This window comes from Globicephala melas, chromosome 6, assembly GCF_963455315.2.
Source record: "Globicephala melas chromosome 6, mGloMel1.2, whole genome shotgun sequence".
NCBI lineage: Eukaryota > Metazoa > Chordata > Mammalia > Artiodactyla > Delphinidae > Globicephala > Globicephala melas.
The window spans coordinates 2,191,625-2,213,280 of NC_083319.1; the positions used below are offsets into that span (position 1 = coordinate 2,191,625).

At 67.5% G+C, this 21,656-nt stretch overlaps 1 protein-coding gene across 13 annotated transcripts in view; it reads right to left on the bottom strand.

Moving 5' to 3' along the window:
• Window positions 1-1,735: 1,735 nt before the first annotated feature.
• The window catches only part of KCNT1 (potassium sodium-activated channel subfamily T member 1), a 70,605-nt gene continuing 50,684 nt past the window's right edge, over window positions 1,736-21,656 (bottom strand). For 4 of the 13 annotated variants that reach the window (XM_060300173.1, XM_060300177.1, XM_060300176.1 and 1 more), the window contains 21 exons: window positions 21,295-21,459; window positions 20,823-20,959; window positions 19,859-19,922; window positions 19,626-19,734; window positions 19,112-19,220; window positions 18,191-18,340; window positions 17,637-17,875; window positions 17,086-17,320; window positions 15,849-15,954; window positions 14,305-14,477; window positions 13,866-13,937; window positions 13,628-13,762; window positions 13,312-13,423; window positions 9,693-9,794; window positions 9,207-9,290; window positions 8,984-9,112; window positions 8,631-8,651; window positions 7,534-8,239; window positions 6,083-6,145; window positions 2,904-2,988; window positions 1,736-2,791 (listed from right to left, as the gene is read on the bottom strand). In XM_060300173.1, coding sequence (XP_060156156.1) covers window positions 2,671-2,791; window positions 2,904-2,988; window positions 6,083-6,145; window positions 7,534-8,239; window positions 8,631-8,651; window positions 8,984-9,112; window positions 9,207-9,290; window positions 9,693-9,794; window positions 13,312-13,423; window positions 13,628-13,762; window positions 13,866-13,937; window positions 14,305-14,477; window positions 15,849-15,954; window positions 17,086-17,320; window positions 17,637-17,875; window positions 18,191-18,340; window positions 19,112-19,220; window positions 19,626-19,734; window positions 19,859-19,922; window positions 20,823-20,959; window positions 21,295-21,459 — 3,117 coding nt within the window. In that variant the 3' untranslated portion in view covers window positions 1,736-2,670. Of the gene's footprint in view, window positions 2,792-2,903; window positions 2,989-6,082; window positions 6,146-7,533; window positions 8,240-8,630; window positions 9,113-9,206; window positions 9,291-9,692; window positions 9,795-13,311; window positions 13,424-13,627; window positions 13,763-13,865; window positions 13,938-14,304; window positions 14,478-15,848; window positions 15,955-17,085; window positions 17,321-17,636; window positions 17,876-18,190; window positions 18,341-19,111; window positions 19,221-19,625; window positions 19,735-19,858; window positions 19,923-20,822; window positions 20,960-21,294; window positions 21,460-21,656 lie in introns of those variants that run through there. The other 9 variants (XM_060300174.1, XM_060300179.1, XM_060300182.1 and 6 more) reach the window with 9 other exon arrangements.

Genomic DNA, 21,656 nt, shown 5'->3' on the forward strand with positions numbered 1-21,656 from the left:
AATGCCGGGGGTGCTCCCCCAGCCCCTGCCCCTGGAGGCCCCAGCCGAGCCCCCCAAGCCCCAGGTGGGCGGGGCTGCCTTCAGGGCGGCCGGACTAAGGTCCTGGACGGCAGACCCCAGCCTGCACGCCTGTCGGGGGACCCTGGGACGCAGGAAGCCATAGCTCGCCAATCTCACAGGAAAATGCTGCGACTCTTCTGAGAGACCCACTCATCAGGGCGCACAGCTGCCCCCAAAAGAAAGAGGCACCTCTGAGACCACTGGCTGGACCGGGGTCGAGACGAGGGCCAAGAGCGTCGTGGGGTGCCCGCCTTGTGGTCCTGCGGAGGCCGAACATGCATCCGTGTTCGGCCCCCGGGGCGCGGGGCGGGCCGGCGCCGTCTCGAGGAGGGGCCTCCTTCCTCTCTTGGCAGGTGGACTTGGGGTGAAGGGCTGTGCTGTGCGCGTCGTCCTTCGTTTCTCCCTTTTCCTGCCTTCTCTGGCTTTAGTAAGCATTTGCTATGGTTCCGTATCTTTTCGTCCCCCAGCTGCCAGTTGCACTTCTTTGTGAGATTCTGGGCGGCCGCCCCGAGTCTGGGCGCCCACTTGCACCTGCCGCACGTCTGCCTGTGAACGCTCGGCTCCGGGGTGGGGCGAGCGGGCACCGTAAGCCGGTGTTCCCAGGCCCTGCGCCCTTGACAAGCCGGAATGGCCAGCACGTTGCTGGTGTTATTGTTCTGACCAGCTTTCTATAGGAATAAATAAAACAGAGGTTTTCCTCTAATTTTGTTACGTTTGAAAAACTCAGCAAAACATTGAGAAATGTTCTCTCCTCGCTCGGTCAGGGCGCCTGGGTGCAGGTCTCCAGCCTCCGCTGGGCCCTCTGTCTGCACTGAGCCGTGGGTATGAGTGTGCAGCCCAGTCTGGAGATGAACCCCACTTCTCACCGCCTGTCCTGTGCACCCCAGACTCAAGTCAGCCAACTCCTGAGGAGCCCTGTCGGATGCCATCTTCCCCGTGTGGGATTCCAGGGGCTGCAGCCCCACCTGGTTGGAGCCCTTGGTCCAGCGGCCAAGCAGGGTCCCCTCCCCTCAGGGAGTTGGAGCGTGGGTGCCAGGAGAGGTGGCAGGTGCAGGAGAGGACGCTCGCTGGCAGGACCCCAGGAGCCACTGACCCTGCTGGGATGGGCCCTGGGGTCTCCCAAGCCCGGTCAGCCCCCTTCCTGACTGCCCACAGCCTGCACCATCCCCTGGGCATGCAGACGCTCTCTGGGCGGGAGGGAGTGTCCCCAGGCGGCCAGCGTGGGGGGAGAGGAGCTGCACGTGTGCCCCTCGCTCAGGGCAGGCCCCCTCAGCAGCCGTGTGCCCCCCCCCCCCCGGGTGGGGGGCTGCGCTGGCTCCTCTGCCAGCCTCTGGGAATACTCTCTGTAGGAGCGGGAGCCCCACCCCAAGACAAACACGGCTGCCTTGTGCTGGCGAGGGGCACACATCCCTCCTGGGCACGGCCGGGCTCCAGGGCCAGGCAACTCGCCAGGGAGCCCTCCTGGACCCCGTCCCCGCCACCACCTGAGTTGCTTCCTGCTTTTCGGGAAGGTTCAGGCCAGCAGCATCTCCCTGGGGTAGGGGCTTCCCTGTGGGGACCAGTGGGTTGGGGAGCAGAGCAAGTGTCTCTAACCCTTGACACTGGGCGGCTGGGGCAGACCCAGGCCCCGAGCTTGACGCCGTGGAGGGGAGGCCTTACAAGCAATCCTCTCGTCTGTAGGATGCATCCGTTTAATAGAAGTTTCCAGCACTGAGCGTGCAAAACCTGTCAGAGGGAGTCACACGGGAGCCGCGGCGGCGCCCTGAGTCCCTCCCTCAGGAGGAGGAATGTCCCGCGCGGAGGCTGGGCCTGCTAGCAGCCCAGCGGCTGAATTGTGCTTCAGGTCAGGTGGTAAAAGGAGGTCAGATGGCGCGGCTGCGAAAGTTCAGCGTGAAACCAGAGGAAAAGGCCGTCATCTGATTCTCTTCCCCAAAGTCCAGGGCCGCTGTGGGGTCTCACGGCAGCCCCGCCTCCCTCCTAGCGAGCCCAGGCTGCTGGCAACTCTCCGGAGCCCCCCTGCCCCGCCCCTGCCAGAGGCTCGGCCGCGCTGCGGACCCTCCTGCTTTCCATTTCCTTCTGGAAAAGGCTCCCTTCGCGTGCCTGCCTCACCGTTCCGGAGACCCTTGCGGCCCGACTCTGGGCCAGACCCTCACAAGTGAGACCACAGGGGACCCACAGGGCAGACAGGGGTGGCCCACCGCCCCGTGGCTTTGCTGAGAGCCGTGGGCAAGGCCCAGGAATCAATGCCAGCCGTGGCCGTGGAAACGGGCAAGTTCAGGGGCTGCAGTGTGCTCTCCTCCGGTGCGAGCCCCCGGCCCGGTCCCCTGCGGTCCAGCCTGGCTCCTGTCCCTGCACTGCGGCCAGACCCGGTCACGAGTTGCGGTGCGTTTGTGCAAAGGGCCAGGGATTGTATAGATTTGTAAAAACAGGTTAAAAAGGCTTCCCCCCAGCGTCTGGTAGTGCCCGGGGCAGCCTCGGCCCTCACCGGGCCCAGTCCCGGGAGCAGCTCTGGGCTGGGCGGCAGGCGGGGGTTGGGGCCCTGCACTCATGCATCACGTGGCCCACGGACCCTGGCAGGACGAGGTCAGCCCGGAGGGCTCCACACGGCACTCAGAACTGCGTCTCGTCCCGCGTCTCGGGGTTGCAGGAAGCCAGCTTGTTGCCGCAGCTGCTCTTCCGGCTCCGGGAGCTGCTGGCCACGTGGGCCAGGGGGTCGGAGCGGATGAGATACCTGCGGGGAGGGCGGGAGGTCCCTGATGTCGCCCTGCGCCTGGGAGGCTGGGCTGGACGCCCACGCGTCAGATGGGCAGGTGTCTACACTTGTCCGGGGACCCGGTACTTACACGATGTCGTTGGGCTCCAGCCGCGTGTCCGGTGGAGGGTTGATGAGCACATAGGAGAGGGTGTTCTGTTGGTCGTTCATCTCGTCTGCGGAGACAGGGCCCAGCGCGCAGTCACCACTCAGCGCCCCCCCTCCACCTCTGCTCTGGGGGGGCCCCGAGGAGCTGGCAGCTCTGGTCCAGCTGCAGAATCCTCCCGGCCTTTCAGCCGTTCTGCCTGAGCCCTCGTCCCGGCGAACCCAGCAGGGCCGGTCCTCCCTGACCGACACTGGCCTCGGCACCCGCGCTGCACGGGCATGGGGGCGGCCACGAGGGCAGCAGGCACTGGCCCCCACGGTCTCCCGATGGCTCGCTCAGCTGGGTCATCAACATCTTAGGGTGTCCTGACCCTGAACATGGAGCACACCTGTGCACACCGACACGTGTGCACACACCTACACACCCGCACTCACAGCTAGTGCAGCCCTCAGACTCACTCCCTCCCCCGCCCCCCAGCGCCCTGCATCCCCACCCCATACAGGCCACTCCTGACCCCTCCTCAGCCCTCCGCTTCAGACTCGTCCTTTCCTTCCCAAGACCTGCTCCCGTGGCACCAGCCCAGAGTCCGCCCGGCTCAGTCTCCCAGAGGGGCCCTTGGGCACACACGGGGTCCGAGCTGCCCGTCACAGAGACAGCCTGGGGTCCAGCCCACGGGGTGGCTGTGGATTCTGGAGAAACCCTGGTCACCTCACAGGTGCCTCTCCGGCCAGATACAGGGACAGGGCTGGCCGCTGTCTGGCAGTGACCCCAAGCTCACGAACGGCTGGCGGCCTCAGTTTCTCCATTTGGTGATGCCTAAAGGCACCCCCTGACCCAGGAACGGGCATCAAGGGAACGGCCCTCCGGGGGGATCAGGCCCTGGGTGGCCTCTGCCCCCAGCCCCTCCCGTTCCCTTCTCTCGGCACCGTCCCTCCCGCTGGGAGGGCGCCAGCCGGTCCACTGAGGGGCGGGATTCTCTGCGAAGCTGGGGCAGTTGCCCGCTGACTAGCCGGGGGCGGGGGGGGGGGGCCTGCAGCTCGCTCCTCTGAACTGATGAGTTCAGGGCCGCATCTGGCGGTGCATTCGGGACCTGCACGGCGGCAGGCGGAGCGCGGCGTGCTTCCTGGGGACAGGTCGGGGCACAGGCTGGGACCCGGGAGCTGACGGACATGTGCAGACCCTGACGGCATCAGCTGGTGCCAACCTCGCGTCCACGCCCGGGAAGGGGACGGCCTGACCCCCGCGCAGGGTCACGAGCCAGGTTGGCTCACGCTGGAGGCTGCGTGCCTCCAGGGTGGGCAGCACGGAGCCGGGCAGTGGGGGTAGCGGGTGGCGCGGGTGGGGGCGGGGAGGCTCCCGAAGGCTCTCGGGGATCCCGCACCCCTGACCACAGCCAGGGCGGCTCCACGGGGACAGGCGCACGGTCAGAACAAGGAAGCGGAGAGGCCGGGGCTGGGCCGGGCCCCTCTGTGTGGCCGGGGAGAGGGGGAGCGGCGCCTGCCTCGCTGGGCCTCCCCTCCGGCCTGGACCCTGCTTCTCCCCTGGGGGCACGGATCACGGGCACTCCCGGCCCGAAGCAGGCCCAGCTCCGTGCTTACGGGGGCCCGGCTGTGGCGCCCAGGGCTGGGTGTGCTCTGCTGCGAGGCCCAGACCCCGACTTCCCTGGGACGGGGCGGCTGCGCCGTGCCTGCTGTGCTCTGGTGAGGGCCCGGGGTGCGGCCGCGGGCTGGTGATGGCACTCCTGGCCAGCGACCAAGGGCTGTGCTGCTGCGCTCCCCCTCGCACCCGCTACCAGGCACCACAAGCCTCTGTGCGGGCCCTCCTCCTTCAGCCCGCAGACCAGACGCCCGGCCCGGCCCGGCCCTGGGCGTCCACGCTGACCACAGCCCCACTCTCCTCCGTGCGCTGGGGGCAACTGCAGCACCTTCCCCCGAGATGCATGCCGCTGCGGGGTCCTCATGGCGGTGCCCTCCCCGGGGGACTGACTGCCCTGCAGCCCCCCAGGATCAGCCTCTCCTCTGGTTCTACATCCTGGCTTAGGCACCTCTCGGTGTCCACACGTCGGTGGGGGGCTCAGGACACACCACCCGGGGAGCCTGTGGGTGCGGCCACCCCTGCCCGGGAGCCTTGGCAGGGAGCAGGGGTGCAGCTGGGCGCAGGGAGGGGGCGAGGCAGCCACCCCGTTCACGGCAGCCCCAGGCTTGGACTTGGGCTGGCCTGGGGGCTCTGCCGTGAATGCGGTCGTGGGGTGCGGGGTGAGGAAAAGCACAGGGACCCCGGAGATGCCAGGGCTTCGCCTGCTCAGGCCCAGCTGGGCCGACCCCCAGCAGCTCCCCCGCCGTGAACCCCGGAGCTTCTCGCTCCTGGACCTGGCTCTGCCCCTGGCCGTCCAGTCCCACCTGAGCTAACACCTACCTGGGCTCAGGGGGCCTGTCAGCGCTGGGGTCACCCCTAACCCCAGGGGGCCGGGGCGTGTGGGCTCTGAGCCTCCCCGGGTCGTGAGGGGCCCCCAGGGAGCGAAGGGGTCCCGGCAGTGAGGCCTGGACTCTGCTCTGACCTCTGTTGGGGTCTGGGGGCACATCTGGGGGCTGTGGGGTGTCTTCTTGGAAGACACAGGGGGCCCACGCAGCACCTGAGCCTCCGGATGAGAATGGGGCACAAACGGGTTTTGCCTCAACTAGACAGAGAACCCCCTCCTGAAGCCCCAGCGGGGGCGCGGTGGCCAGCCGTCCCCCGGGCTTGGGTGGCCCTCCGAAGGCTCAGGGCGCAGCAGACCCCAAGGCCCCAGGCACCAGCCCACAGGGCCACGGGCACCCTGGCCTGGGGCCCTCCATCTGGATGCTTCCCGAGAGCTGGGTGGGCTCCCAGGGGCTGGCTGCAGGCCGATGGCCACCTGCGTGCTCAGAGCAGGGCTTATCTCAGACAACAGTCGGGGCAGAAGGGCTGAGGTACTAGGGTCAGTACCGAAGTCAGCAAATGAAGGAGGAAAGTTAAGGTCCCCGCGGTGGGGCGGCCTGGGAGCTCGTGGGCCCCTGACTGCAGGGACCCTCCCTCGTGTCTCGTTCTGTCTGCCTGCCTGGCCGGGGCGGGCGGCCACCAGGTGGACCGTCGGCGAAGGGTTGGCCTGCCCCTCTGCCAGGCTCCAGCCACCGGAGCAGAATTACCTTGCAAATATCCCAGGTTTACCCGATTCATGACATCACTGGCTGTTAAATTTGCTACATCCTCTACGGAACACACAGGAAGAGGGACAGACAGAAACAGAGAGAGAGACAGGTGAGCAAATAGCGCAGAGGCGGCGGCAGCGCAGCGGGGAGGGGGGCAGGGGGCGGCTGCAAGGCGGGAGGCCCGTCTGTCCCTGAACAGAAGTCGGCCCCTCATCTGCCAGGCTCTGGTGGGGGGGGGGGGTGCGAGGAGGCCCAGGGGAGCACCGAGTGCCCACCCAGGGGCGCCCGCCCTGGGGCTCAGCGGAGCTGGAGTCTCTGCCAGTGCGCGACGCGAGCCCGTGAGCCAGTGCGCGACGCGAGCCCGTGGACACGGGACACCCCACTCGGAGCCTCGGCAGTCAGTGCGCCACCCGGAAGGGGGGTGACAGCACCCTCCCGGGGAAGGGACACTGAGAGGGGACAGAGGCACATCGTGAGGCCGGGGTGTGGCCGGGAGGGGCTGGGCAGCTCTCACGGGCGGCCGTCCACCTCGGGCCCCGCAGACGGCCAGACCCTTGGGCAGCTCCTGGGTGAAACCCGAGCTGCCTCATCCCACTTGGAGGGGACTTAGGGGCCCCTGAGCCAGGAGGTGGGCGCCTGGGGACAGAGCCAGGCCTGGGAAGTGGGCAGAGTCCCCGAGACGGCACCCAGCGGAGTCCAGAGCCTTCACCAGGCCGGGCGGCGGTGAGGGGCTAGGGCCCCTTTCGGCCCCATCAACGGAGGCAGCAACTCTGGAGTGAGGGGAGGGGACGGGCTTCTCTCCTCTGGCCCAGCCAGGGCACCCCAGGCCTGTTCATGGTCACGTCACAAACTTCTCCCCAAAACAAGCTATGGAGAAAATCTGCCGATGACAACCGCCCTGGTGGTGTCGCCCTGAAGTCGCAGGGAGGGGGTGGCCGTGCGCTAGGAGCAACGGTGGGGCCCCCGTGGCCCGGGAAGAGTGTTTTGGTGCTCGGCCGTTCGACCGGCGGCCCCCAGATCTGCCCCCGTATCCCCGAGCTCCAGCTGCTGGGAGGGCAAAGGGAGGAGTGGCCGGGGGCTCCGGGGTTTCCCTGCCACACCCTGTTCTTGTTCTCACAGTACGCAGCGGGCCCCTGTGTTTCTGACCCCAGCAGGACCAGCTGCAGGTGACTGGTCTGTCCCCGACCGAGGCCTGTGCCCTTGGCTTTCGGGACCCCGACCCAGCCCTCCCCACCCACAGCTGCCTCCTGCAGGAGAGCTGCCTGCTGGGCTCCGCCGGCCTGGGCCTTTATTTTACAGATGGGGAAACTGAGGCCCCAGAGTGGAGGGGTGAGCCCTTCCTTACGCGGAAGCTCCACGCGGGGAGCTCTGACGGGCCGCGGGGCCGGTGCCCCGGCGGGCAGAGCGCGGGCCGGGAGGGCAGACGGGAGATGGCCCTGCGGCCTTACCGTAGCCAGTGGTGGGCAGCCCCAGATGCTTCATGCGGTTCTTGACCAGCTCGGAGAGCTCCTGCCGCTCGGACCGCTGGTGCAGGCGGAGCCGCTGCTGGCTGATCTCCTCGGCCGCCGCCTTCCCCGTGTGCCGGGTGCCCTTGCGGCTCAGCCTCCGTGCCCACGGCAGGCTCTTGCGCCGCAGGAGAGGGCGCTCCGCCGAGCCGCCGCCCACCGTGTGCCCGCCGCCACCCGTGCCTGCCCGTGAGCCCCAGGGCCCCTGCGCCTCCCGGGTTTCCTCGTGGTGCTCCACGCTCACCGAGACCTGGGACTGGCCGGGGAGGAGGGGTGAGGGCCCAGGAGAGGAGGGGGATCCGGGCACGGGGAGGGAGATAGGGGACGGGGGAGGGGCTGGGACGGGTTGGGAGGGGTGCCGGGCAGAGGATGGGGTGACCCACGGAGCAGCTGGGGTGACAGGGAGGAGGACAGTCACAGTCCCTGGGGGCAGCTCAGCCCAGGGACGCCAGTGCCTTCCTCTGCAGCTGGGCAGAGGGTGCCGGGCCACAGCCCCAAACCACTCAGCCGTCCCAGCTGCTGGCTCTAGGTCTGTCTCTGATTTGCTGGTGAGAGGGGCACCTCCCTCAACCTCTCTGGGCCCTGCGTGTCCCGGCTTTGCCATGGGGCTGGGGGGGGGCACCTCCTCTGTGCGACTCAGTTTCCTCATCTTGGGGGGCAGGAGAGAGCGGGGGTGGGGCACGTGGTAGGCTGGGAAGTTCCAGGGCCTTGCGTGGCTCAGTCGGGGTGTGGGGCTCTGGGGTGTGGAGATCGGGATGGACAGCGGGGAGGAGGGGGTACCTGCCAGGATGGGAGCCGTGGCACGAAAGGCAGATGTCATGGGGGCTGGGGGACCCTGGGCTTCCCGTCCTGGGCCTCAGTTTGCCCATCTGTATGGGGGCTGGGGTGATGCCAGGAGCCCTCTCTGAGCTGCACCTTGGCTGGCGCATCCTGGGGCCTCGCTCCCTGACCCGTCACCCAGAGCCCAGGGCCCTGCGCCCCTGCCAGGCGGGACTCGTGCATGTTAAGTGAACCCCTGTGGGCCTGAAGGGACCACTCACCTGGGCCCTGAGGTTGTGAGGCTGCAAAGGAAACCAGGGCAGCCTGGGTACCTGTGGGGCTCCTGCCCTGACCCCCAAGGCTGCCTGAGCCCTCGTGGACTCAGGACCCGTGGGCAGGCCACCCTCTGCAGTTCCAGCGGGCGGCACAGGGGCCCCACAGTGCTCTCGAGCCGCCCCTCCCCCATGGGGGTGGTCACACCCACCCAGGGGATGTCCACGTATGGAGGTATGTGGGCCTGACCCAAAAAGGGCCTGACAGCAAAGGCCCAGATCCCCAACCTGGAAAAGGGGCGGTCCGAGTCACAGAGCAACGGGGCCGCCTCGGGGAGCCCTTCTCCACCCCGTCCCCGCACCTCCGAGGAGGAGAAGACGTGGCTCTCGGTCCTGTAGATGCCGATGGGGATCTCGGCGCTGGACGAGCACAGCTTCTGGAAGAGGCGGCCGTAGGTGCGGATCCACAGGTCGTCCTCTGTGACCTTCATCTGGAACGCAGGAGCCTGGGCTGGGCCGGCCTCGGGCAGGAGGACCCTCCCCAGCAGGGCCCGCCCGCCCTGCCCGCCTGGCCCAGGCACTTACGGCACAGAGGTAGCCGGAGCCCGGCGTGGTGTCCAGCCCCAGGAGCAGCCTGGTGATGGGGATCATGTAGTCCTTCACGAAGGACTGGAGAGGAGAGACCGCAGTGAGGCCGGGCAGTGCGGGCAGATCTGCCTCCACATCCCCTGGACACGCGCGCCGGGCGCCCACAGCCTCCCGTGCGGTGCGCCCAGCAGACAGAGCTGGGCGGCCTTTCCTGGCCGTGGTCGCTCACTAGGCCGAGTGCACTAGGGCAAAAGGGATCAGAAACCCAGAGGCTGCCGGGAGCCAACCCCAGGGTAGCGCTCTCCTGGGAGGAAAGGACGGGGGACACTCGGGTGAACCCCTGCTGCTCCCCGGCGGGGATGGGGCCCCGAGCCTCCCAGTCCTGGCCGGCCTCCTGGGGACCCAGGGGTGGGTGCTCAGCGAGGGGCACGTGGCTCAGGACTGGAACCGGATGCCGGGCGCCGGCCCCCCGCCCCTGCTGACCTGATACAGCAGCGTGTCCAACATGCTGATGCTGAAGACGCGGCCGGCGGCGAAGGGCAGGCGGAACATGAAGGCCAGGTTGGAGCCGTTCTCCCGCTCCCTCTGCAGGACGAGGGGCTCAGGCTGGCTGGTGCCCGTGGCCACGGCCGCGGCCGCGCAGGGCAGGCAGCCCAGGGACCTCCGCGTGCACGGGGTGTGTGCGCGTGTGCAGGGCGAGCGTGTGAACACACACAGCAGACGGCTGACCACAGGCCGAGCACCCAGCTACGCGTCCCCCCAGACACACGGGGGGCCAGAGGCGGGGGTAAGGGTTCGGGGCTCTGCTGGGAAGAAACGGGAGCCTGGACTTGGTTTAACGCCCTGCCGTTGCCATCGCGGAACCCTAACCCTTACGGTAATTTCACCCCGGAGCACGAGTCCATGAGCGAAACTGACAGGACGGCAGGGCACGCGCGTGAGCAGAGACGTGTCTGCCTGTGCTGCGTGCATGGCGTCGCGAGGCTCCACGCGGGTCCCTTAGACCCACTGTGTGCGGCTCCCGTGGCCGCGGAACGGACGACCACAAACCCCAAAGCTCAAAACCACACGCGTTTACTCTGTCGGTTTTGGACGTTCCAAGTCCGAACAGACTTCAGGGGCTGGAATCAGGTGTCACGGTGCCGTGCTCCAGCCGGCGGCCCCAGAGGACCACCCTTTCCTCTCCCTCTCGTCGTTTCCAGAGACTGACCACGTCCCTGACCTCTGGCCCTTCCTCCACCTCCAGGGGCCTCCCTCTTGCAAGACCCCTGGTGATGGCGTGTGGGCCCTGGGTGAACCAGGGCCCCCTCCATCTCAGGATTCTTCATGGAATCGTCTTCTCCACCCCGTGCTGGTTCCGGGGCTAGGGCAGGGGCTTTTGGGGGCGTTGTCCCCGCCGCACCAGGTCGGCCTATGGCTGAGAGGTGGCTCTGAGCCCGGGAGACTGTCCTTCCTGCTGGACCAGAACACGCTTCAGACAGACAGAAGGTGGGCCGCGTAGCCCACCAAGAGCCCTCTCGCGGCCCCTCTCGCTGAGGCTGCACTTGGCCTCGGCAGCCTCCTTGCTGTAAGGTTGGACGGTGGGGCAGACAGACGCCCGGGGAAGGAGGCCTCGCCTCTGTCCCTCCCCACCAGCAGGGAGCCCAAGGGCGTGCTGGACGGCACGCGGGCATCCAGGAGGGAAACAGCGCGCTATCACGTGAGAGCCGCAGATCCAGAGCCGCGTGGCGTGGTGACTCCAGGCTGCGTCCCACGGTGTCATTCAGAGCCCAGGTCGCACTTTATGAGGACAAACGGAGAGATTCCCGAAATCGTTAAAATTGTCAGTTTCCCTTCACTCAGAAAAATGAATGGTTTGAGAAGAAGAGAACCAGGACGGGTCGGGAGACCGAGGAGGAAGGAAGAGGCCTGACGTTTCAGTGGCTTCACAGGACTTTCCTGCGTTCTGAACGAGGGCCCTGGTTTCACGCTGTCCACTCTGTAGCGGCCGCGGAGGGTCCAGAGGCTTTAGCCCCAGCTCCGAGGTCGCACGCGACAGCGAAACGTGGGAACACACGGGGACGAGCCCTCCTGAGAACCACGCGGCCAGAGGGAAGCAGGAGCAGGACTGGACGGGCATCCGGGGCCCTGCCGAAGAGGGGCCAGTCTGAACGGGCTCCTGGCCGAGGTCGCTGTCACAGGCGCTGAGACTGTTAGAACGATGACACCACTGGGAGCCTGCGTCCTGGGACGCGGTGGGGAGCCCCGACTCTGGGAGATCTTCCTGAGAACAACCTCCAGGGAGACACGGACGCCACCCTCTACGCCTGAATCACCCCCCAGTGCCAGCGCGACCTCTTGGAAGCACGTTGATCTGAACGCCGGAAGTATTTCCAGTGTCCCTTCAGTTTCTACTCATTAAACAGGACTTGTCTCATGCAGTTGTACGTACAGCGCGATCCCATCTTCCCTCCCCATCCTCCGCGGAATCCTCTCTGCGCGGGGTGGGCGCGCCAGCTCCGTCTCCAGAGACTGGGTGGCATCACGTGGCTCTGCCCGCCCGCCCGCCCCATCCTCGGCCCCGCCCCACGTGGACCTCAGCCGGCAAGCGCCCAAGGCTGCAGCCGCCCACGGTCACACGTGCTCACTTCCTGACTTTTCTCCAGATCACAAACGACAGGACTGGGCTCCCCAGCGTGCACCCACGGGGTGGGGAGTGGGCCGCCCGCCCCTGCCCCTGGAGACAATGCTGCAGAGGAAGGTGCTATCAAGTGGTGATGCCTGCCACAGAGAGAGGGGGTGGGAGGTGGATTTGAGATGTCTGCCGTGCAAGGAAAGGGGAGTGGGAGGACGTTTGCCGCGTGTTTGCTGACGGACCTACTTCACGCCCACCTCCGGAACAGGTCCGGGTGCAAGGCCTGTGGGGGACTGGGTTTGCTCGAGGGAAGGCGGCAAGTGAGGGCCAGCACCAGGGTATCAGCCTTGACCGCAGTTCTGTGCTGGTCACCCCTGCCCGTGCTTGGATCAGACTGGCCCGAGCGCCTGGATACAGTCTAGCTGGGGCTGCTGAGGCCGACTTCCAAAGCCCACGGCTCAGCCTTGAGTGGAGGCAGGCTTAGCTCACGGGGCACTGCAAGGGGGCCTTTAGGGGCGTCCACTGGGCCATCGTGTGGGGTGCAGGCCAAGCCTCCTCCAAGAGCAGGATGGCCCGAGCTCCCGGGCCGCTGACTGAGGCCCCCAGGTGCCATCCAAGGAGCTCCAGGGCCACCACGGGAACTCACTTCTGTTGTCTGTCCGGGTTCAGAGCTCCCATGCTGTCCCTCTGTCTGCTGTCGGTGGCCAGGCCTGGCCTGGGGGAGCGGCCATTCGGGGGGTCCTCCCCGGTGTGGCACAGGGTCAGCCACGCAAGTGCAAGCCGTCCCCTGACGAGGACCTCAGCCCAGGCTCCCAGGGAATGGTCACTGCTCCCAACCGCAGCGGCCAGGGTCTCCTCCGTGGCAGCCCACCTGCTTCCTGGTTTCACCCAAGGCAGCCTGAGCACGGCCCTGCCCCTTGGTGGAAGGTAGTGCTGCCCTGACCCGGGCAGCGGCCTGGGGCCCACAAACGTGCCAGGGCAGCACCACCAGGCCCGCGCCACCCGTGTCCCTGGGCTCCACACCTGGGCCCAGCTGACGCCCTTCCTGGAGCTGACTTCAGCTGTGCCACCGCACTGCTGTGTGACCTGAGGCAAGCTGTGCCCCCTTATCCCCCACCCTGACTGTACCGGGACGAGCACGTCCCTGCTGGGCAGTTGACAGAATGGACACGATTCAGGTTTGGGCATGGTGTCGGGGCCGGTATCACCTGGGCTAGTAATTCCTGGCGTGACGGGCAACCTCTGCCTCACACGAGGCCGGGCCAGGCCCGACGTTAGCGGGACAATGTCCGCTCCTGGCCGATGACCCTGAGGGCTCCGGGCTGCACACTCGAGAGCCTCGCGCTGGGGCTGAGCCCAGGTCTCTGAGCCCCCTGGCCGGAGGAGGGCAGGCACCCAGGCCTCCCATGGCCCCAGTCGCCCCCCGACTCCAGGTTGTGGCGCAGGGCCTGAAGCCCTCAGCTCGGCAGGTCGGGCGGGGCTGCTCACCTTCTCCAGCCTGGAAAGAGCCAGAGAGTAGCTGTCCTTGGCGCGGAACTGCATGAACCGCATGTTGGACGGGTGGGTGAGCTCCGTGGTGATGCTGAGGCTGGGAAAGAGCCTGGGCGGGGGGCGGGTCCCGGTCACGGACGTGGGCGGGGGCTCAGGGCGGGGCTGGTCGCGGACGTGGGCGGGGGCTCAGGGCGGGGCTGGTCGCGGACGTGGGCGGGGGCTCAGGGCGGGTCCCGGTGCGGACGTGGGCGGGGGCTCAGGGCGGGGCTGGTCGCAGACGTGGGCGGGGCTCAGGGCGGGCCTAGCGCCGCACCGGAACATGGTCTGCACGTTGACGATGGTCTTTGCGTCGGCCATGTAGTCCTCCTTGGCGCTCATGGTGCTCTCCTTGTCCACCACCACCAGGTTGTCGGCGTAGATGATGCCGCACTGCAGCAGGCTGTCCAGGCTGCGGGGAGACGGGCTGGGGTGTGTCCTGCTCCCTCCCACTCCGCCCTGGCCGCGCGGGGAGGAGGGGAGAGGGCGGGGCCCTCCTGCGGAGCGGCTCTTACTTGTCCACGGAGCCCTCCATGTAGTAGACCATGGGGAAGCAGCAGATGGCCTCCAGGAAGTGGTGGTCAGGCCTGTGGACACAGCAGGTCCTGGAGGCGCCCACCCTGCCCTGCCGCCAGCCCCCACGGCCAGCCCAGCCCTGACCTGGGCCGAGCAGGGGCCCTGGGACCGCAGCGTGTGGGACCAGGGGGGCCTTTAGCGGCCAATGGGGCTGCTCTTTATCGTACCCGCGGGGAAACCGAGGCCCCAGGGTCCAGGACAGCCGAGGCTGGACCCCGGCCTCTGGGGGTAGCAGTGCTGGAGGTTGGCCCCTGGGGGCTCATGGTCGTGGGGACCCACTGGGCCGGGAGAAGCCCTGCGGGAGGACGACGCAGCAGTGCCGAGGGCCGGGGCTGCCCCCCCTGCCTCCCGAAGGTCTGGGGCGCCTGTGCCCCTCACCTGTTGTCCAGCAGCAGCACGATGGGGTTGAGCTCTCTGCGGGGCCGGTAGTAGGCGCGGAGCGGCACGATGAAGTTGTACAGCCCGTTGCCCGCCGTCTCCGCCGACACGATGATCAGCCTGTTCTTGAAGCCGTAGGCCTTGGCATCCTCGTAGCTGTTGTGCTTGCAGCCCTGCGGGGGAGACGCCGCGATCAACCGCCGGGGAGGGAGCCAGGGTGCCGTGCTGGGGTCCTCGGCCAAATGGCACCCGGTCGCCAGCCACCTGGCCTCACGGGGCTGCAGGCCACCAGCCCGCCACACAGAGCAGAGTGTGCGCTGGGGCCACCGTGGGAGAGGTCACGTCCGGGAGGGAAGGGAGGTATCTGCGAGCACATGGTCTTAGCAGGTGCAGGTACGGACAGATGAGCTGTGTGTGCACAAATTTGGTCGTGTGTGAACACGTTCTGTCGTGTGTGCATGCGTGTACACATTTGGTCATGCGTGCACGTGTGTACACGTTTGGTCGTGTGTGCTCGTGTGTACACACACTTTCTAGCTCTCTGCGTGGAGAGACTCAGATACGAAGCAGCAGTGAGCACACCAAGTGCCCAGACCTTAATTCTAAACGTGGTTTCCACTAAAAGGAATCAGGTTTCTTGGAGGAGCAGTTGGTTCCAGGACTGGAGCGAGGCAAAAACAAGCTGCGGGGGGTGGGGGTGGGGGCACCGTGGGTTCAAAGGCATGGACGTGTTCAAAGATGAGGGGACATGTTGGGAGGACCGGGAGGCCAGCCTGACCAGCAGAAGTCCACGTGCCAAAACCAGCGCGATCCATATGGAATGCCGATGTAGCAGTAATGACCAACTGTCTACCCTCTGAGTGAAAAAGTGAGGCCACACTGATGTACACAAATGGCTAAGAAAGGGGAAACGCTTTCTCCCAGTGAAAGGCTGACACAAACACAGAAGGAAGTGGAATCAGCGAACCATCGGCTGTGGCGGAAGTGCGTCGGGGGAGCTCAGTCAAGGCCGGCTTACGTACCTGGTCCCCACGTGTCTCCCCACAAATGACGTCCTAACTGCAAAGGCAGAACAGTAGCTCCTCCAGCAGAGACTGGGCGCGCGAGGCACCCGCACCCCGTGCTCTAAGGCAGCATCACGGGGAGGCCTCCAGGAGGACGCGGCACCTCTGGGGGGTCCAGCCCCCACCCCGCCCTGCCCCGCCCCCCGCCAGGGATGCGCCACCAAACCCAAAACACGGAGGCCCAGAGACCCTGGGGAGGGGAAGGGGCAGGGAGCGTCCAGATGGAGGGGGACAAGCTGTGGCTCTGGCCGGGAAGGGCAGCGAGGGCTCCTGGGACAACCAGGGCCAGTGGGGTGTGGGCTGCAGGCCAGGCCGGTTGTGGTGAGTTACGAGAGGGGCACCCTCGCTTCAGCAAGCGCACGTGGATACAGGAGGGAGAGAACACGCCTCTACAACAGACAGAGACGTCGGGGAGGGCAGACAGGGTCCAGGACGACCTCGGCGCGTCCTTGCCACTTCCCCAACTTTGCCGTGACCTACCTTGTCCAGCCGCAGGCAGCAGAAGGGGGCTTTCACGGGCAGGAGGTGGCACAGGGTAGGGGAGCTGCCAATGTAGGGCGAGTTGGGGGGGTAGCCCTTCACGTACCTGGGGGGAGAGAGAGGAGCCTCAGCCTGGCCCTCGGGCCCTAGGCTGCCACATGGGGGTGGGGTGCCAGACCCCTGCAGACCTGACCGGGCCAGGTAAGATTGCACGCAACGCACGCACGTACACGCGCACACACACGAGCTTACACAGGCCACGAAAGAGCCTTAAGGGGCTCTGACGGCCCGTCACCCCCTGGTGCCCCCAGCACCCCAACGCCGGGGCAGACGCTGGCCCGTGGTCCCCGCTCCACTGGCTCCCCTGGGCCAGGCTGGTCGCCCCACAGGCTGTACTCCCCCCGCCGTCCCCACGGCGCCCCGCGCACACACACGTGGTGGTTACCCTGCCGTGGTTGTCCCCCCAGGCCGCCTGAAGAGGGGCTGGCCTCCCGCTCCACCTCCGGTTGGCTTAAGGGACGTGGCGTCCGAGGCCAGCCCGCCACCTGCCCCAGGTGTGCAGGGGCCCTGCCAGGCCCCCCAATCTCAGAGCCGGTCCCCGGCAGCCTGTGTTTAAAGCCCGTTTACTCCACCATGGGGCAAAGGCCGGAGCAGAGAGTGGCTGCGGTGACAGCCCGGCTGGGAAGCATTGGCCGTGCAGGCCGGCAGCTGGCCGTGGCCCTGGGGTCAGGCGCCGCCTGTCTGTCCCGGACGAGGCCAAGTGGCCAAGACCTGGGGACACAATGGGGTCTCTTCTGTCTCATAATCTCGGAGGAAGACCTGGGCCCAAACCCAGGGCAGCATGACGGCTCAGGATGGGCCAGTGGCTTCCACGCCCGGACGGCATCTCACCCTGGGCTCCCCTGTCTGTGACCTCTGCAGACCACGCTCAGAGGGCAGCCACCCTGCCAAGCGGGCCGTGGCACTGAGGCCTGGCCGCCCAGGTTGTGATAGGGGAGGACGAGGGGTGAGGGCGGGCACTGCCTGGCCTTCCTGTCCACGAGCTGGGTCCCCAGAAGATTCCACTTGCCAAACAAGGTCTCCGGGGAAGCTGTTTGGAAGCCTTGTTCAGAGCGTGGGGCAGACCCAGAACCGGCGCCGCTGGCCCACCTCTTCCTGGGCGCCGGGTACTCACACGCTGCCCCTCCCCTCTCCCGTGGAAGCCTTCTGTTCCCCCTCCAGCCCCGGCGGCACTCACTCCACCACAGACAGCCCCTCCTCGTCCGACGGCGTCATCTCGTCCTCCGACTGGTCACTCAGCAGGTCACAGGGCAGCAGGGTCGAGCTGTCGGCCACCTCCAGCACGGGCGCGATGCTGGGCCGCCGGCTGCCCGAGCCGTTCTCCGTGGGGAGTGCCAGCTTGCTGCCCCCACTGCCTCCGCCGCTCTGTGCTGGCTGGCACTCCGTGTTCTGGAGGTCCATGGCCACTGTCCCTGGAACAGAGCGGCTGAACTTGGCTGGAAGTCCCTCCCCTGTCTGTCCCGGGGACAGGGGTTCCCGGAGTGGAGGTGGACAGAGGCTCCCAGTGACCCTTGACGCAGGGCGGTCTCACCCGGGCGGGCACTTGGACATCGATGCCCACACAGGTCCCCACAGGAAGGCAGGATGCCCCCACGGGACAGATGTGCAAACTGAGGCCAGAGAGGCGGGACTTGCCCAGGGTTACGCTGCGGGCCTGAGCACCTGGGTCTCCTGGGTGGGTCCCCCGCCCGCCCCTCCCGCCCCGCCAGGAGCTGGACTCGGCCTCACCCATGGAGGCGATGATGCTGTGCACGGGCAGGCGGGACGACCCCTCGTACAGCCCCTGCCCCGCGAAGCCCTTCTTCTTCTGCTTTTCCTCCTGCTTGAAGATGAAGGCCGAGTTCTCCTCCTTGGTTATGTTGATGTAGAAGCAGGTGTCGGAGGCGGCCAGGATGTGCCGGGGCCCCGGGTTCAGCAGGATACTCTTACTCTCCTCCCGCTTCAGGCCGATGAGACACACGCCGTACCTGAGCGGACAGGGCGGGGGCTCGATGGGGCCCAAAGCTGCCCCTCCTGGGCTCCTTGGGGGCTGACGGTGCAGCCCTGCGCTCACGGGTGTCGGGATGCCTTCCCACTCGCCGCAAAGACCCACCGAGGGCAGCCTCGGGGTGGGGGGGAGAGAGAGAGAGACCCCATGCGGGTCTCACGGCTGAATGGGCGTGACTCTGACCCTGAGGCCCCGCTGGTCCACCCTGCAGCGGGCACGGGCCACGCCCATTTCAGCCTCCGGACCCCGCCCCGCACTCCTCCCCCCCTGGCCTGGACCGGGTTGGGGGACGTACTTCTTGTGCGCATGGAAGGCAGCGTAGGTGAAGCTCTTGCCCTCGTACTCGCGGAAGAACTTGCTGTCCCCCATGCGGATGTGGTAGACCTCGTTGCCCGAGCAGCGTCCGTACATGCGCTGCCACTGCTCCGGTGAGTCCTGGCCTTCCCTGGGGCGTGGGGAGGGTGTCACCCCCACGGCCGCCCCCGCCCAGCTGGGCTATGGTGCCCCCCAAATGTGGCTTCTGCCGGTGTGGGTGGAAGCCAGCGTGACCCCTGACCCCAGCCCCTCCCCGTCTGGCTGAGACTAGACCTGGGTGGCCTGATGGGTCCTTGGCCAGTTTTAAAAAGCTGTAAACACAATGGTCTGATTTTTAGGAGTGTCAAAATGTTTCAGAGTCAAGACTGGCCTCTGCGGCCTGTGGGTCCTCCCAGGAACCCCGGGCCACGTCCTCTTCCCCTGCTTGGTCCCTCCCCCAGGGCCGCCCAGGCCCCACAGGGAGCCGAGGCCACCCGTCGGGGCCCCCCACACCCCAGCCTGTTTTTCCCAGAGAGAAGATGGTGCCCCTCCTCTGTCCCAGGGCAGCCCCTCGCCTCAGGCTCTGCCTGGGACCCCAGCCCAGGTGCCAAACACCAAACGCGTCTTCTCTTACAAACCAAGCCCCGCCGGACCCCATCACTGTGCCTAGATCCCAGGGCTCTCCTGCTGCCCCCGCTACGGCCCTCTGCTCCACGGCGGGCCCCGCCTGCAATTCCCAGCAGCCCCCAGGCCGCCCCCCAGCTGCAGCCCCTCGCTCAGCGACGGCTCCCTCAGCTGGGTCCACGGTGGTCGTTTCCCCGGGCCTCGGCCCCGCCCATCACAGGTCTCCTCAACGCCTCCCGCTCCCCCCGCAGCCGCCCCCCCGTCTCGCTGGCTGCGCGGCCCTGGGGGCAGCACTCACTGGCCTCGGGACGTGTGCACCAGCAGCGTGATGAGCGTGGGCGTGGCCGGGCAGATGCAGCTCAGGGCCAGCATGGCGTACTTGCATTCCTCCTCACACACCACGTGCTCTGCGGGCAGGGGCGCCAGGGCCGCCACAGGCTCTTGCTGACCCACGGCACACGCCCCCTCGCCCAGCGCCCCCAGACCCCTCCCCGCCCTGCTCAGCGCCATCCAGTGCCCTGCCCCTGGGAGCCGGTTCATCGTCTCGGTTCTCCTGTGCTTGTCTCCGGGCTTGACCGAGAGCCCCAGGGCTGGGGGCGGGGGGGCCTGTTCATTGGTCCCCAGGTGTCCAGCACAGGCCTTCGGCACAGGCGCCCAGCTCGGGCACGCCCACAGAGGTGCTCGTCAGACACTGCTTCTGCCCGCCCTGGCCCCCAGGCCCAGGTGCAGAACCTGCACGGGCTCTGCCTCTATCCCGCACCCCACACGCTCGCCCGTGAGCACACAGGCGCCCCCCTCCGGGCCAAACATACCTGCGAACTTGACGTGAAACTTGTTCTCAGGCTTGAGGATCTGGACGTAGAGAGGGCAGTTGGGGGCAAAGTCCTTCACGGCCCAGGCGCGCAGAATGGTCTGGTGGTCCTGAGACAGGGAGGCCACGTCGGTGCTGACGGGCAGCAGCAGCCTGGGGGAGGGGCTCTGCCCCCAGGCGCCCCCCGCCCCCGGGTCTGCGGGCAGGTGGTGGGTGGCCGTGGGGGGCACTCACCGCTGCGGTGCGGTCCACCTCGTTCCGGCTGCTGAGGATAAAGCAGGCCTCTCCGTTGTCCATCCTGCAAAGCACCGGGTCTGAGCACCACCAGGGCCATCCGTGGTGCTCCTGTCTCGGCCGTCAGGGGAAGAGCTGGGCCTTGTTGAGACCCCAGCTCGCTCTGAGAAGCCCTGGATGGGCTGAGGATGGGCCCCCGCTAACCCGGGGTGGGGCTGGGGCACGGAATGAAGGGCCCACTTGGTGGCAGAGAGGCTGGACCCTGCCCGCTGGCCTGTCCTCTCCCGGGACAGGCTGCCCGAGGCCTGCGGATGACCCGTTCTGCTCCCCTCATGCCCCCAGAGCCCCTGGCTGCACAAAGGGTGGCTGAGAAACTGTCCACGCCCCAGGGCTGGGGGGCCTGGCGGCTCCCACCCCGTCACCTGGCACCCCAACTTGTCCCTGTCTGGGGCCTTGATTCCTGGGCGAGCCTGTGGGGCCCGAGGCTCAGAAGGTGGGCGTGGGGGGGCCCCGGCTGCCGGGCCTCCTGCTTCCTTGGCCTCCACACAACCCACATTTCACCTCGAAGGTTACGTCAGGCTCTGGAATAAAATCCTGACGGGTGATGGGGGAGCCTCCGGGGTGTCTGTGTGCTGCAGCAGATTCTGGAAAGTTCCATTCACAACTCAGCCTCCTTACCTCAAGTCACCCTGTCACCTCGTCTTCAGGAGAAAACCTGCCCACAGCCTCGGCTTCCCACCTGACTCAGAGCAGCAGCTGCCCCCAGGCCCCCAGATGAACAGCCGGGCAGGTGGGAGGAGGCTGGTGGGCTCGCCCAGGCGGCTCTGCCGGGGTCAGCGGGGGGCCTGGCCCGCCCGGGTGGGTGACAGGCACAGAGAGGGAGCTGCTGCCCGCCTGAGGGCCCCTCCCTGGCCTGCCCGTGCGGCCGCCGCGGTACCGCACCCTCACCCCCGCCGGCGCTCACTTGGCCCGCATGAGGTCCTGGTCCTTGAGCGCGGAGCCCTGGAGGTAGATGACCCGCTGGGACCACAGGGGGATCTGCAGGACCCTGCGGACCTGGATGTCCATCTCGGTGGGGCACAGGATGACGACGTAGTAGTCCTGCAGGTGGGAGGGGTCAGCCCTGCTGGCAGGCTCGCTCGGCTCCGGCCCACCCTCCTTCCTAGTGTTTCCACACCAGTCGCCTCTCAGGAGCCCCAGCCTTCTCTGTGATGGTGTATCTGGCAGGAGGGAAAGGCAGGACCCCACAGACCCACCCCCACAGTGTGGAAGACCACCGGGGCTCCACTGCACAGGCAGGGAAACCCAGGCCCAGCGAGCTCAGGGGGCACTGGGGTGGGGCGGGGCCGTGGGCGGGGCCTCACCTGCAGCCGGGGGTGGGGCCGTGGGCGGGGCCTCATCTGCAGCCGGGGGTGGGGCCAGGGGCGGGGCCTCACCTGCAGCCGGGGGTGGGCGTAGAACTCATTCAGAAAGTCCATGAGCAGGTCGATCTTGAGGGAACTGACACACAGGATCACGTGCTTCTCCGTCTGGGCCCGGTGGCGGCTGTAGTTGCCCCCCGACTTCTGCCGCTCCATCCACAGGTAGACGAGCTCCTCAAACTGCAGGTAAGAGCGTGTGAACTCCAGGAGGCCCGGGGCTCCGGGAGCTGCGACAGCAGCGTCCCGACCACGTCTCGGAAGACCACGGGCAAAGTCTGCGGCACGGGTCGCTCAAGGGGCCAGGTGGGGGCAGAGTGGACGGTCCCGCCAGTGTGTGGGGTAGCGAGAGACGTGGCAGGTCCAGCTCCCAGCCCCAG